Source organism: Aethalodelphis obliquidens, unplaced genomic scaffold (assembly GCF_003676395.1).
Source record: "Aethalodelphis obliquidens isolate GAN/ISIS:26980383/991018 unplaced genomic scaffold, ASM367639v1 scaffold25, whole genome shotgun sequence".
NCBI lineage: Eukaryota > Metazoa > Chordata > Mammalia > Artiodactyla > Delphinidae > Aethalodelphis > Aethalodelphis obliquidens.
Genome location: NW_020837969.1, coordinates 18,730,899 through 18,744,325, shown reverse-complemented (window position 1 = coordinate 18,744,325; position 13,427 = coordinate 18,730,899). Strand labels below are relative to the sequence as shown.

Sequence of the window (13,427 nt, the reverse complement as noted above, 5' to 3'; positions counted from 1 at the left end):
GAGTGAGTTCACTTCTTTGGCTCCAAGATGAAATCAGAGCAGCTGCCCCTTATCCACACAAGTGATTTCTGTGCGACCGAGTGCCATTACGTAACCATGAGGTCTGACTTCTTTCCCAGTTTGAGAACAGCAAGTGAGAACATTAGACAAGAAAATTCTGTCCAGCTGAAGATCTTGGTAGAGAACTTAACCTGCTCCCAATTGGACAGAATTCATTCATTCAAGAGCACCGCATACATTCTGGTTTTTTAAAACACTGGGGAACAGATAAATTAATTAAGAGAAGTCAAAACAAAATGCAAACCACTATTTGGTGCCTGTTCAGATATTTCACAGGAAGAGAAAAGGAACAAACATTACATATTACATGTAATATGGGTCTCCAGTAGCCACCCAATAACCAAATCCAGATGTCTCTTCTCATTCTGCAACCCGTGTAACCTTTCTAGGACTTTAGTTAACTAGCTCCTCTTGGACAGGCTATGCCCTGGATTTTGTAACATGGCACGCTTGGACCTTCCTTTTTCCTTTTAGATTACTTCTCAGTCCCCAATATACATGTTAAATCCTGATCTTTCTCCTGAGATCTAGAAACAGACCTTAATACCACATTAACACCTCACCCTCAACCCCAAAGCCAAGCTCATCTCTGCTCCAAACCTGTGTCTCCTGCCCTGCCCATTTTCCCTACAACACTGTTATTCTCATAATCATACAAGGTAGAAACCTTGGAGTCAGTTTGGTCTCCAACACTTGCTATCCCCACTGCTGCTGTCTTAATTTATATACCTAGTATCTTTTTCAGAATATCACCCAGCCTCCTAATTTATCTCCGTGTTTAGTCGTTATCATCGATAAGCCATCACTTACTCGAGAATAATGCAGAATCTTTTAAGATATGCACAGATTATGCTGCTGCTTCATCAAAATCCATTGATGGCTAACCAGAAAGAAGGAAAAGTTAATACATGTTCCTTCTAGAAAATATCAAGAAACTGAATAAATTTTTTTATAATCCCAACACTCAAGTTGGGATGTCAGCAGTTTGACTTGTATACATTTTGAACATAGGGAAGGGTTATATTAAAGTTTGGTTCCACCTGTTTCATCTTCCAGCACAGTCTTCACTGTACCTTGTGGTTTAGAGCAGGGTTAGCAACTACTGCCTTTGGGCCAAATTTAGCCCCCTGCCAATTTTTGTGTGCCATGTAAACTAAGAAAGGTTTAAATCACTGGAAAAAAGGGAATACTGTGATGTGACAATTATATAAAATTCAAAGTTCAGTGTCCATGAATAGAGTTTTATTGGCACACAACCAGATTCATTTGTTTATGCCTCGTCTTAGGCTGCTTTTGCCCTAGACCAGCTTAGTTTAATAGTTCCGAGAGAGACCTACGGCCCGCATAGTTTATTCACAGTGTGCTGACTCCTGGTTTAGCCGTATGGTGCACATGGAATCTGTTCTCATAATTTGTCTTTCCTCCATCAGCTCCTTTCGCTTAGGCTGTTATCCCTTCATTTCACTTGTTCCCAGTTTTTTCCTTTGTTTGCTTGTTTAAATTGTTCTTTGCCATCTTATCAAGTGTGTCACTGTGTTATACTTTATTGTATCCAGGTCTCTCTCCTCTAGAGAAGAAACATAACGGCCATGACTTTCAATCATTCCTTTTCTTGCAACACCCTTCTATTCATAATATTCTTCTACACAGTAGGTGATCAGTAAGTCCTGTTGAATACTGACTGAAGCTGACTTCTGGGGGCCCTGAATTTGAGGAAATAGTTACTACTTTAACTAATCTTTCTCTAGAAAAACTTGATTTCAAATAATAAGCTTGTTTATGAACTTTTGGAATATCACTCCCCAGCAAGTCAGGGACTGCATTTTTATCTAAATCCTGAATATCTGCTATTGTGAGGGAGCATTAGCAGAGAGCCAGATTTAAAGGGAGAAGTGCTTTGACTTTGTATATACAAGGCCCCTCGGCATCCCTGATGTACTTTAAGTAATAATAAAGTTACACACTAGAAGGGAATATTTGCATCCCTTTAGCCTAGGAGAAGGGGAGCTTCTGGGGCATATTTGCTGGTCCTGGCCTCTGCCTGTTCTTCCTGGGTACAGGTCAATACCCTTGCCAAGTAGCATCCATCTTATACTGTTACCTGAGTTAGGGTTGACCAGGCATGTATTCACTTGAGAATAAGCCAGCCACGGTAGTCAGTGTTATAACTGTATAGACTACCATGTATAGACTACCATGAACTGTCATGAGATTCATTCATGACAGCAGGTGGACAGAAGTCCAGACAGAAGTTGATTGTGGTACCCAAGGCAGCTTCTCCCTCTGAGGAAACAGACTGCAACACTGAAAAAATACATTCCAAATAAGAGGAATATATTCAGTTTTTAGCATTCAACCGTTTTTAAGTATGATACAAAAGGATTGTATATGTTTTATAATAAGCCTTATTAGGAAAGTTATTATCCAAACAGTATTAGAAGCATGAATCTATGAGAACCATTAGATGATACATCAACATTAGACAGGTAAATGTGAGAAGAGCAAAAAGTATGTCAGACCCTGATACATAGAAATGAGGGAACTTATTTCTTGAGTGATGAAATCAGTATAAAACATTCATACTGGAATACAACTTGGACACTTATATAATAAAAAAATAAAACCAAACATGAACTATTGAATGATTACCTGGAGAATAATAGTTCATACTTTTCTAAGAAACATTTTAACAAAATATTTGACACTTTTGTGCCTCAGGTATTTCCGGTGTCTTGAACAAATGCTTATAACTCTTTATGAGAAAGATTATTTTAAATATAAATTAGGTAGTACTCTGCTAGATTAAACTTTTATTTTAGTACAATAGAATGATTAGTTCAAAATTAAATATGTATTTCTCATTTCATAATAATATATAAAAAAAGATTATTTTAACAGTTTTCTAAAAATATTTCAGTTTGGAAAAAACCCTGGCGTAAACAAATACCTTGGTAACTAAGGATTCTCAGTCTATTTCAATATTAAGAAAATACAAAGTTCCTTTTACCCTGTGAATGTAGCAACATATAAAAAGTTGTAGAACCTTTTTAACCTTTCCAGCACCAGAAAGTTAGCAAGTATAAAATGACCATAAAGGTCATATTACTATTCTTGCTTTTATGATGGTAATACTTTTAGCAGTGCTAAAAGGTGATCTTTAGTATTCCATTGCTGGAAATGTGCGGACTATTTTTAACAAAAAAAAGGAAACTATAAATTCTCAGGTTTCTTTTTTTGTGTGTGTGGGGGGGGCGGGGTATGCGGGCCTCTCGCTGTGTGGCCTCTCCCGTTGCGGAGCACAGGCTCCGGATGCGCAGGCTCAGCAGCCATGGCTCACGGGCCCAGCAGCTCCGCGGCATGTGGGATCTTCCCAGACCGGGGCACGAACCCATGTCCCCTGCATTGGCAGGCGGACTCTCAACCACTGCGCCACCAGGGAAGCCCTCTCAGGTTTCTTTTAAGTTATAAGTTTTTCAACTTTACTTATAGTTTTAAATATTTTGTGATCAGGTTTTCTTTTTTCATTAACCCTTATTCTTCAGTCAGCTTTATCTTCAGGGCAGTCTTTTAATTGAGGACAGAGAAAGCCGAAGTGTTCATCGACACATGACATATATACCTGCTTTGCCATCAGTGTTGTTAAGGATTATATGGATTGAACAGCATCTGTATCTTAATGTTCTGAGGAATTTTACTTCTGACTCTTCATGGCATTGGTTACCCTTGCAGGACTTAAGTCATAACTTGTTATCTCAAAAACTAGAAGCAATGTCTAGTTGCACCTAGATATCAGCACAATGATTTCTGTCTTGTAATTTAGTAATTCCTCAGAAACAGATACAGGGTAATAAAAAGGTTAGTTTGTATTGCATAATTACTTTATTATATAATGTAAACCAATATAGATAACATATTTAAAATATGTTTAAATGTTTCATGTAATGTTTTATAATACATATATTTAATTTTAGCATATAGTATCACCAGGATTATAAAATATTAGCACTGGAAAGAACTTTAGAAATCATCCAAAACAACCGTTCTTTTCACTAATGAGGAAACCGAGGTTCAGAAAGATGAAGTAACGTATGCCTAGGATATTATAATTTAAATGTTCAAGTATTAAACTTACTAGTTTGAACTTTTTCCCAACTACATGGCTTTTCAACTATAGTAACCATTAATATATTTTTTTAATATTTAGTTAAGAATTGGTTTATCTCTGGTTGTCCTAAAATTATGTTGTCAAGACTTTAGAAGAAAAAGTTGCTACCTGTTAGCAGAAAGGTACAAATAACCAACAAAAGCTTGAAGAATGTTATTTAAATTGACTCACGATTTTACAAACTTAAATAAATCTCTTTTCATAGGTTAAAGTTTTGCTTAGGGAAGTTAAGAAAGGTAAAATAGTTACTTTTTACTTGTATTTCTATATGTACATACAGAAATACATATTTGTGTTGTTTCATCAGAATCTGATGATATTTTTATTATGATTTATAATATATTCTTTTTTGGCTGTTCAATATAATGAAATTATAAAATCCTCAAAAGTCTTTAGTCATTTTAAGAAATGCATTGTAGATTAAATAACCAGAAAAAAATATTTTGTTTAGGACGTTGAAACGGCCCACTCCAAATATGTGTTTTAATCCATTCCCTTTTGTTCCCCTACATTGTCAGTTTAAATGCCGATTTAACTAATGGTCTAGCTAACAATGAGAACGGCTCACAGAAGTTACCCATTGGGAGATTAGGATTGACATGTACACACTGCTATATTTAAAATAGATAACCAACAAGGATCTACTGTATAGCACAGGGGACTCTGCTCAATATTCTGTAATAACCTAAATGGGAAAAGAATTCGAAAAAGAAGAGATAGCTGTATATGTATAATTGAACCACCTTGCTGTACACCTGAAACTAACACAACATTATCAACTATTTAAAAAAAAAAAAAAAAAGAAGTTACTCAAACTTAAACACCACAAGTTCAAGTTCTTATGAACAACTTGCTTCCACCCCTGACCTATTCTTACCACAAGCCTGATCCCATTACAGGAACTAGTTCAGAGAAATTGCCCTGATATAAAAATTAGAATGAGGTGAAATAATGTAACTGTGACATTTTTATTTTATATTTACATGTACTAATTTAGAATGGGATAAAAAGCACTTGGTGTTTTCTTTATTTTCAGCCCAGAATTTTCTTTCTTTTTCAGCTTTTTAATTAAATGAAGCCGAGTGGGATTTGCATAAAGTGAATGTTTACCATGAAGACAAAGTGTTCCTGACATACTAGTTCAAATTCTTGAGTTCATTTCCTTGCTGATTGTGATAATCCAGCTGTTTCTTGTACAGTTTTTTTAAACGTGAGTTTTCCTAGTAAACTTAATTCATAGACATGGATGGTTAAATTTAATATGGAAAGAACAAAGGCATCATCGAAGTGTTTTTCAAGCACATTATATTCACTGTATGCAATAGGTTGAAATAAATGACAATGCAGTTATGAATTCATGCTTTTAAACTGTTCACTCACTAGGAAAGAAAACCACAATGTTAGTAAAGGAAAACTATGAAATGTATCTTCATTCTTGGGATTGCACAGACATAGATGTATGCATGAAAATATGTCATGTACTGAAAAATTATACTTTCTGCAGTTTCAGTATAAAGGACATGTATGGTTACAAATAGCGTTTTGTTCTTTTTTGTTTTTTGTTTTGTTTTGTTTGCAGTACGTGGGCCTCTCCATGCCGTGGCATCTCCCGTTGCGGAGCACAGGCTCCGGACGCACAGGCTCAGCGGCCATGGCTCTCGGGCCCAGCTGCTCCGCGGCACGTGGGATCCCCCCGGACCGGGGCACGAACCCACGTCCCCTGCATCGGCAGGCGGACTCCCAACCACTGAGCCACCAGGGAAGCCCGCGTTTTGTTCTTATTCATCATAATTAGGTAAAGGAAGTAGGACAGGGAGCTGGATGAATACTACTCAGATACCTACCCTGGGACGTGGAGGTCCTTCCCAGAATAAAAATGTAAAGCCAACATGACTAAATCAACATGCCTCAAGGCATCAGGCAACGAAAGCAACACACCACAACTAGGAATTAATTCTTCTCCAACTTTAGAAGTGTCACCCAAGAATCCAGACTTAAAACCACAAAACTAACCCACTATGGACACTGTGCCCTTGTGTTATATGGAAGAAGCATGCCATCAAAACCTTATTCCCAGACCTAGATATAGATTAGTTATCCTAATATGAGGGACTCAATGATGCTTTCTTGAAAATCAAATATAGGCGTGTAACCATTATTATGTTTGTATATTGCATTTTAGTTTATAAAGCACTTTCCCATATGTTACGGTATTTTTTTTCTTCACATCAACCCTGTAAATTAGACAGGAATTTAGACAGGAAATGTAAATTTTATCTGACTTATTTAAGTACTGGAAGCTGAAAGCCACAAAAAAAAAATAGAGCTTGTAACTGGGCTTTCAAACTCTCAAACCTGAATTTCTATTTTCTGTGGTGCTTCCTAAAGAAGGATTTAGAAACACAGTTATTTAGTCAGCTCAATAAACTTTTTTTTTAGGGTTTGTTATCTAATTTTCATTAAGATCTTAGTAATAACCATGGTGAATTTTGTTAGTTGAGAGTTCCACCTATGTAGTCTCAAACCAGGACCCAGGTGTATATCCAGTGACCCTACCCGTTTTGTATCTATGAACTTCAGTAAAGAATGGAAAATATAAAAGCCTACAAGGGTATATGAAGTTAAATCCCAGGGCAGTATGTGTGCTAGCAGGAAGAAAGGTATGTTTTCAAAACACAATTATATTCAGCAAAAATTACGAAGTAAATTCTGCACTATGTTAACATTATTACATATTCCCAAAATCTATTATTAAAAATCACATTCATTCCCCTAGTTCCTGTTCACAGATTGATAAATTCAGTATTGCAGTGGCATTTATGGAAAAGCCATAAGTGATCATAATAATTTGTTTAATGTCTACATCTAGGTAGCATTTGACCTGTAAATCTTAATCCATTTAGTACTTTTCTGTTTTCTAAAGTTTATTCAGCACAAACATCAAAATTGGAGCTTGAGGCCAAGTTTTACATCGAGTAAATGTTTATTAATTACAGTTACTTATGTTTGTCTCCTTAAAGCTCAAAATTCTTATTAACAACAAACATCTAATCTCTCTGTATAAAGCCTAATAATGTTTAATCATGACCACAGTCAGAGAGTTCTCAGACACTGTGACTGAGGTAAGGAAAACTTCCCTATCTCAGATTAGTAAAAAAAAAAATTCTAGCCTATATTCCGTAATTTTCTCCAAATATTAAAAATATGCCAACTATGAAAACAATTTTTTTTCAGAATTTCAGTTTAAAAAGATGTGGTTTCTCTATAGACAATTATTACTTTAGGGAAAGGGAAAATTCTGCCTTAAAATAAGTTGTTACTGGAAAGTGCTACAGAGAGTGGCTCAAATGTAGTTTGCTTTCAGAATGTAGCATGTGGAAAATCACATACAAAATATATTATCTTTATCTTTCCCAAATATTTTAAATTGAAAAATTAATTTGTATGTGCTGTTATATCCTCCAGTGTCACTTCAGCTAGATTCACTGCATGCAAGACTCCCTTAAAAATGTATTATATGGGGGCTTCCCTGGTGGCGCAGTGGTTGAGAGTCCGGCTGCCGATGCAGTGGACATGGGTTCGTGCCCTGGTCCGGGAAGATCCCACATGCCGCGGAGCGGCTAGGCCTGTGAGCCATGGCCACTGAGCCTGTGCATCCGGAGCCTGTGCTCCACAACGGGAGAGGCCACAACAGTGAGAGGCCCGTATACCGCAAAAAAAAAAAAAAAGTATTACATGCTTAATGATCTCCAGTTACAATAAGAGGAATTAACTTTCCTACTCAGTTGGAGAGAAAAATCTTAATATAAAATTCCATCTAAAGGAGTAAAAATCCATTTAAATCTTAATATAAAAATTTCATCTATAATAACATCTGATGAATAAAGTGTTCCATTTTCCTTAGCACACTCTTCCTTGCATTAGATATTCACAAGAGTAAGCCCAATAGTGTTGTGTGTTTACTGTAATTTTTTTTTTTTTTTAGCACATGAAGTAATATCCTTGTCAGTTACAATTCAGCAAGCATGGTAATTTGGGGAGATGAGATCTTGTAACCAAAGAGCTTGCCAAGTATTCCCTTTCTTGCTATCATGAGAACCTCTCTAAGGGTACATGAAGGGAGTGGTTATTCTAAATAAGGCATGACATACCAAAGACGTTAAACATCATGTTTTAAGAAGGACTGGTGACAGGGGCAAACACATTAGCTGTAGCATCTAGGGACAAAACATCTGAGTGGCCTCTCAGAAACTTAATGAACTCCATGGACTCTGATGAACATTAAGTTTAAAACATTAAAACAAGATGCTTTTCATACGCCAGCAGTAAGCTATACTGGGTCTGACCAATAATCTAATAGTACTTTTTCTAATAGTGGGAAAGGATGAGCATAGTAGCTAGTTACACTCAAAGGGTATAAGTATGTACATATAAGCCCCTAAATTTCCTTATGTAATTCATGAGCATCTGTCATTTTTTTAATTTTCCATACTCTTTATCTACTTATATTTCTGAAATATATGCAAACGTTTATATCTTAACTAGAGTGTAAGTACACAAAGTTTTAATAAAGATCACATATTCAGACTATAATAGGAAAATCATTCACCCAAATGTTGGTGCATTACTTCCATTAAAAATATGCATATATGTCAACAAAAATGGCAGAATGAAGAACTCTAGGGACCTACCCCCTCCATAAAAACACTAAAAAAACTGGCAAAAACTGATAGAAATAAGTTTTGTTCAAAGTCTGGGAAATAGTTAAAGGCTTACAGAAACCAAATAAATGCTAAAACAACAAACATAACAACTGAAACCCAGGAGGATAGCTTAATGGCATTTCATCTTACTCTTCCTCCACCCTCCTCCTCAGTCAGCATCTTAAAAATGGCAGCCTGTGTTCCTAGTATGGGTGCCTGGTTCTGGAGGAAACAGAACAGACCTTGTTCCCAAAGAACAGTGTTTATTTTGACCTGTCTGGAGGGTCCTGGGAGAACTGATGCAAGGGTCTTGCCTTTGTTTCACCCAACTCAGAAGTTACTCAGGGTAGCAAAAAGGATACACACAGAGGGTGTTTCTCTAAAACTCTGAAGGTAAATGAACATGCTGCTGCCTGGGCAAAAGATAATAGCTGGGACAAACAAACAACAGACACAGCTGAAAGCCTGGGAGGAAAACTCCAGAGTGACATACTTTGGGTAATAAGGGCTTTGAAAAGCACCCACATATTCTAAGGAATCTAAAACAAAAAACCTGCCAATAACCCAGGGCAGGATGCATCCTCATAAAAAATCTGGAAAGACCTTAAGCTTTTACCTTTTGCTGATCTTTACACCCAAGCCCAAGCAGGAAGTGAAGGCTAAAGCAGAATTGTAAACACCCTAGGTAAGTGTTGAAGGGGCACCACAACACAGTCCACCTGCAAAGACCAGGATAGTATTTTCTTTTGTTTCCTTTTATTTCTTTTTGTCTCTAGGCATTTAAGGAAAGCTGTCACACCACTATCTGACCACTAAGCTAATGAAATAGAAACTTCATAGGCCACACTTGATAAAGAATAGAGTTTTTACGAAAACAATTTTGAAAAGTCACCAAACTACAACCCACAGCGAGCAACAAAAACTCTGAAGAGGGAGCAGAATTCAATTTCCAGAATTGCCATATTGTAGTATTAAGAATGACCAGTTTCAAAAAATAAAAGCATACAAGAAAACATAGTCTGTTCACAGGAAAGAAAAAAGTTAAAAGAAACTATCCCTGAGGAAGCACAAACATTGGACTTACTAGATAAAGACTATAACTGTCTTTAATATACTCAAAGAGGTAAATAAAACCATAAACAACTAAATGAAACTATTTGAAACAATGTCTCAAATAGAAACTATCAATAAAGAAATAGAAATTATAAAAGGAATCAAATACAAACTCTGAAGCTAAAAAAATGCCATAAATGAATTGAAAAATTCATTAGAGGGAATCGACAGCAGAAAAGACAAAGAATCAGTGAATTTGAAACTACATCAATTGAAATGATCCAGTTTGAGGAACAAAAACAAAACAAAAAGAACAAAGGAAAAATGGGCAATGCCTATGAGACGTAAGAGACCTGTCAGACACCATGAAGTAAAAAGTACTGACTCTCAAATATAGCCAGAGGCAGACCAGGTAAAAGAAACAAGTAACTTGTGCTATCGGGCCACCTACTGGAAAACAAAGAAAGGCCTCTAACTACCAACGTGTTAAATTGTTAGAATCAAAGTAAAAGACAAGCTTTACCTAAAGAAGAAAGGTATTTGCTACTTCAAAATGTGCCAGCAGAGGAACAACTCATCAAGCACCATGAAAAACCATGGTAACAGTCACAAAAATAAAATGACAGATCTCCAGAAACCAAACTTCAAGTCACAGAACAGTGCAACCGGAGAGAATTCAAAATGGCTATCATGAAGAAACAAGCTACAAAAAAAGTAAGAAAGGCAGTTCAGTGAGCTCAAGAATCAGACTAACAGAAGGAACCCTTTACCAAAGAGATTGAAACTCTAAAAAGAAGAACCAAACATAAATTCTGGAGCTGAAGAACTCAATAAATGAGATGAAGAACATATTTGAAAGCAATGGAAATTTGAGGGTGCTAATTTTCTCTTTCACAAGGTCTGATCTAAGACAGAACTCCAGAAATGATTCAGGTAGAACAAGAGAGAGTATTTTTTTAAAAACTGAAGTTTTGTATAAACTATTTGACTCTATTAGTAAAGACAAAATGAGAATAATGGATATCCCAGAAGGAAAAGAGAGGGAGAAGAAGGGCACAGAGAGTTAAGGTAATATTTGCTGATAACTTCCCAATCCTGGGGAAGTAATTGTATATAAAATCCATGAAGCTAAAAGAATACCTCATTATCTCAACAGAAAAAAAGACCTTCTCTGATACACACTACAACTGGCAAAAGTCAATGGCATAGAAAACATTTTTAAAGCAGCAAGAGAAAAAAAGACAGTAACCTATGAAGTAATCCCCATTAGGCTGTCAGCTGATTTCCCAGCAGAAACTCTACAGGCCAGGAGAGAATGGAATGACAGACGTGAAGTATCAAAAGAAAAACCCGTCAGCCAATAATACTCTGTCCAGCAAAGTTATCCTTCGATGTGAAGGGGAAATAGAGGATTTCCCAGATGAACAAAAGCTGAAGGAGTTAGTCTCCACTAGACCCGCCCTATAAAGAAGTATTGAAAGCAGTTCTACCTGAAATGAAAAGGCAAAAGTACATAAAACTTTGAGTAAAGTCATAGATGGACAGATTCCGAAAATTGAAACTCTGTATCGGGATAGGTTGTTAAACAATTATAGCATAAAAATTAAAGGAAAAAAGCTATAAAAATAACCATAGCTACTTCAATTTGGTAACAAACTCACAAAATAAAAAGGGATAGTTTGAAACAACAAAAACATAAGGGGAAGAAAAGGACTGAAGTCACATAGGCAAATGAAGATGCTATCAGCAGACAAAGGACTAGTTTATTATTTTATACAAACCTCTTAATAACCACAAAACACACTTAGAGCAGAGGCACAACATACTAAAAAAGAAGAAACTGACAAAAAACAGAAAACCGCCAAACTAAAATGGCAGAAACACAATGAAAAACAGTGGAGTTTTAGAGCAACCATAAAATAAAATGACAGTACTAAGTCCTCATTTATCAGTAATCACCCTAAATGTACATGAGTTGAACTTGCCAGTCAAAAGACATAGGGTGTCTTTATGGATTAAAAAAAAAAAATTAGACCCAACTATAAGCTGCCTCTATGAGACTAATCTCAGCTCTAAAGACAAACATTGGCTCAAAGTGAAAGGATGGAAGATGATCCTCCAAACAAATAGCAGCCAAAAGAAAGCAGGTGTAGCCATACTCATATCAAACAAGACAGACTGCAAGCCAAAAAAGGTAACAATAGACAAAGATGGACATTATATAATGATAAAAGGGACAGTTTATCAAGAAAATGTAGCATTTATTACCATATATGCACCTAACATAGGAGCATCAAAATATATAAAGCAATTATTAGCAGCAACAAAATAATAGTAGGGGAATTTGACACCCTACTTAAATCAATGGACAGATGATCCAGACAGAAAGTCAAGAAGGAAACAGGGGACTTAAACGACACATTAGACCAGATTGACTTAATAGACTTATACACAACATTCTGTCCATTCTGCAGTAGAACACATTCTTCTCAAGTGCACATGGAACATTCAAGGATAGACCATATGTTGAGACACAAAACAAGTCTCAATAAATTTAATATATTGAAATTATATCAAGCATCTTTTCCAATAAACCTAGAAATCAACTGCATAAAGAAAGCTGGGAAAAAAATCACAAATCTGTGGAAACTCAACAATATGCTACTGAACAACTATGGGCTCAAAGAAGCCAAAGCAGAATTTAAAAAGTACCGGAAGACAAGTGAAAATGAAAATGTGGTACCAAAATCTATGAGATACAGCATAAGTGGCACTAAGAGGGATGTTTATAGCTATACAGACGTACCTCATGAAACAAGAAGATCTCAACAATCTAACCTTACACATAAAGGAACTAGAAAAAGAACAACAACAAAAAGCCCAGAGTTACTAAAGGAAGGAAATAAAGATCAGAGCAGAAAAGAATGAAATAGAGCCTAAACATATAAAATAAAAGATCAGTGAAACTAAGTGCTGGTTCTTTGAAAAGATAAAATTGACAAAGTTTTAGCTAGACTCACTAAGAAAAAAAATGAGAGAAGGCTCAGATAAATAAAAATCAGAAATGGTAGAGGAGAAATTATAGTGGATAAAAAAGTAACATGAAAGATTATGAGGAATACTATGAACAAATTGGACAACCTGGAAGAAATGGATAAATTCTTAGAATTATACAAACTTCCAAAACTAAATCAACAAGGAATAGAAAACCTGACTAGACCAATACTAGTAACGAGATTGAAAGAGTAATCAAAAACCTCCCCAAACATTAAAGTCCAAGATCAGACAGCTTCACAGGTGAATTCTAGCAAACATTCAAAGAAGATTTACTATCTATCCTTCTCAAATGTTTTCAAAAAATTGAAAAGGAGGGAATGCTTCCTACTCATCTTACAAGGCCAACATTACCTTGTACCAAACCAAAACCAAACAAGGACAACACAGAC

The 13,427-nt window shown here is 35.9% G+C and overlaps 1 protein-coding gene across 4 annotated transcripts in view; it reads left to right on the top strand.

The window, feature by feature from the left end:
• The window catches only part of TUSC3 (tumor suppressor candidate 3), a 183,611-nt gene extending 177,851 nt beyond the window's left edge, over window positions 1-5,760 (top strand). For all 4 annotated transcript variants that reach the window (XM_027122717.1, XM_027122716.1, XM_027122718.1 and 1 more), the window contains one exon: window positions 5,286-5,760. In XM_027122717.1, the coding sequence (XP_026978518.1) occupies window positions 5,286-5,301 (16 nt within the window). In that variant the 3' untranslated portion in view covers window positions 5,302-5,760. The remainder of the gene's footprint in view (window positions 1-5,285) is intronic.
• The last annotated feature ends 7,667 nt before the right edge of the window (window positions 5,761-13,427 follow it).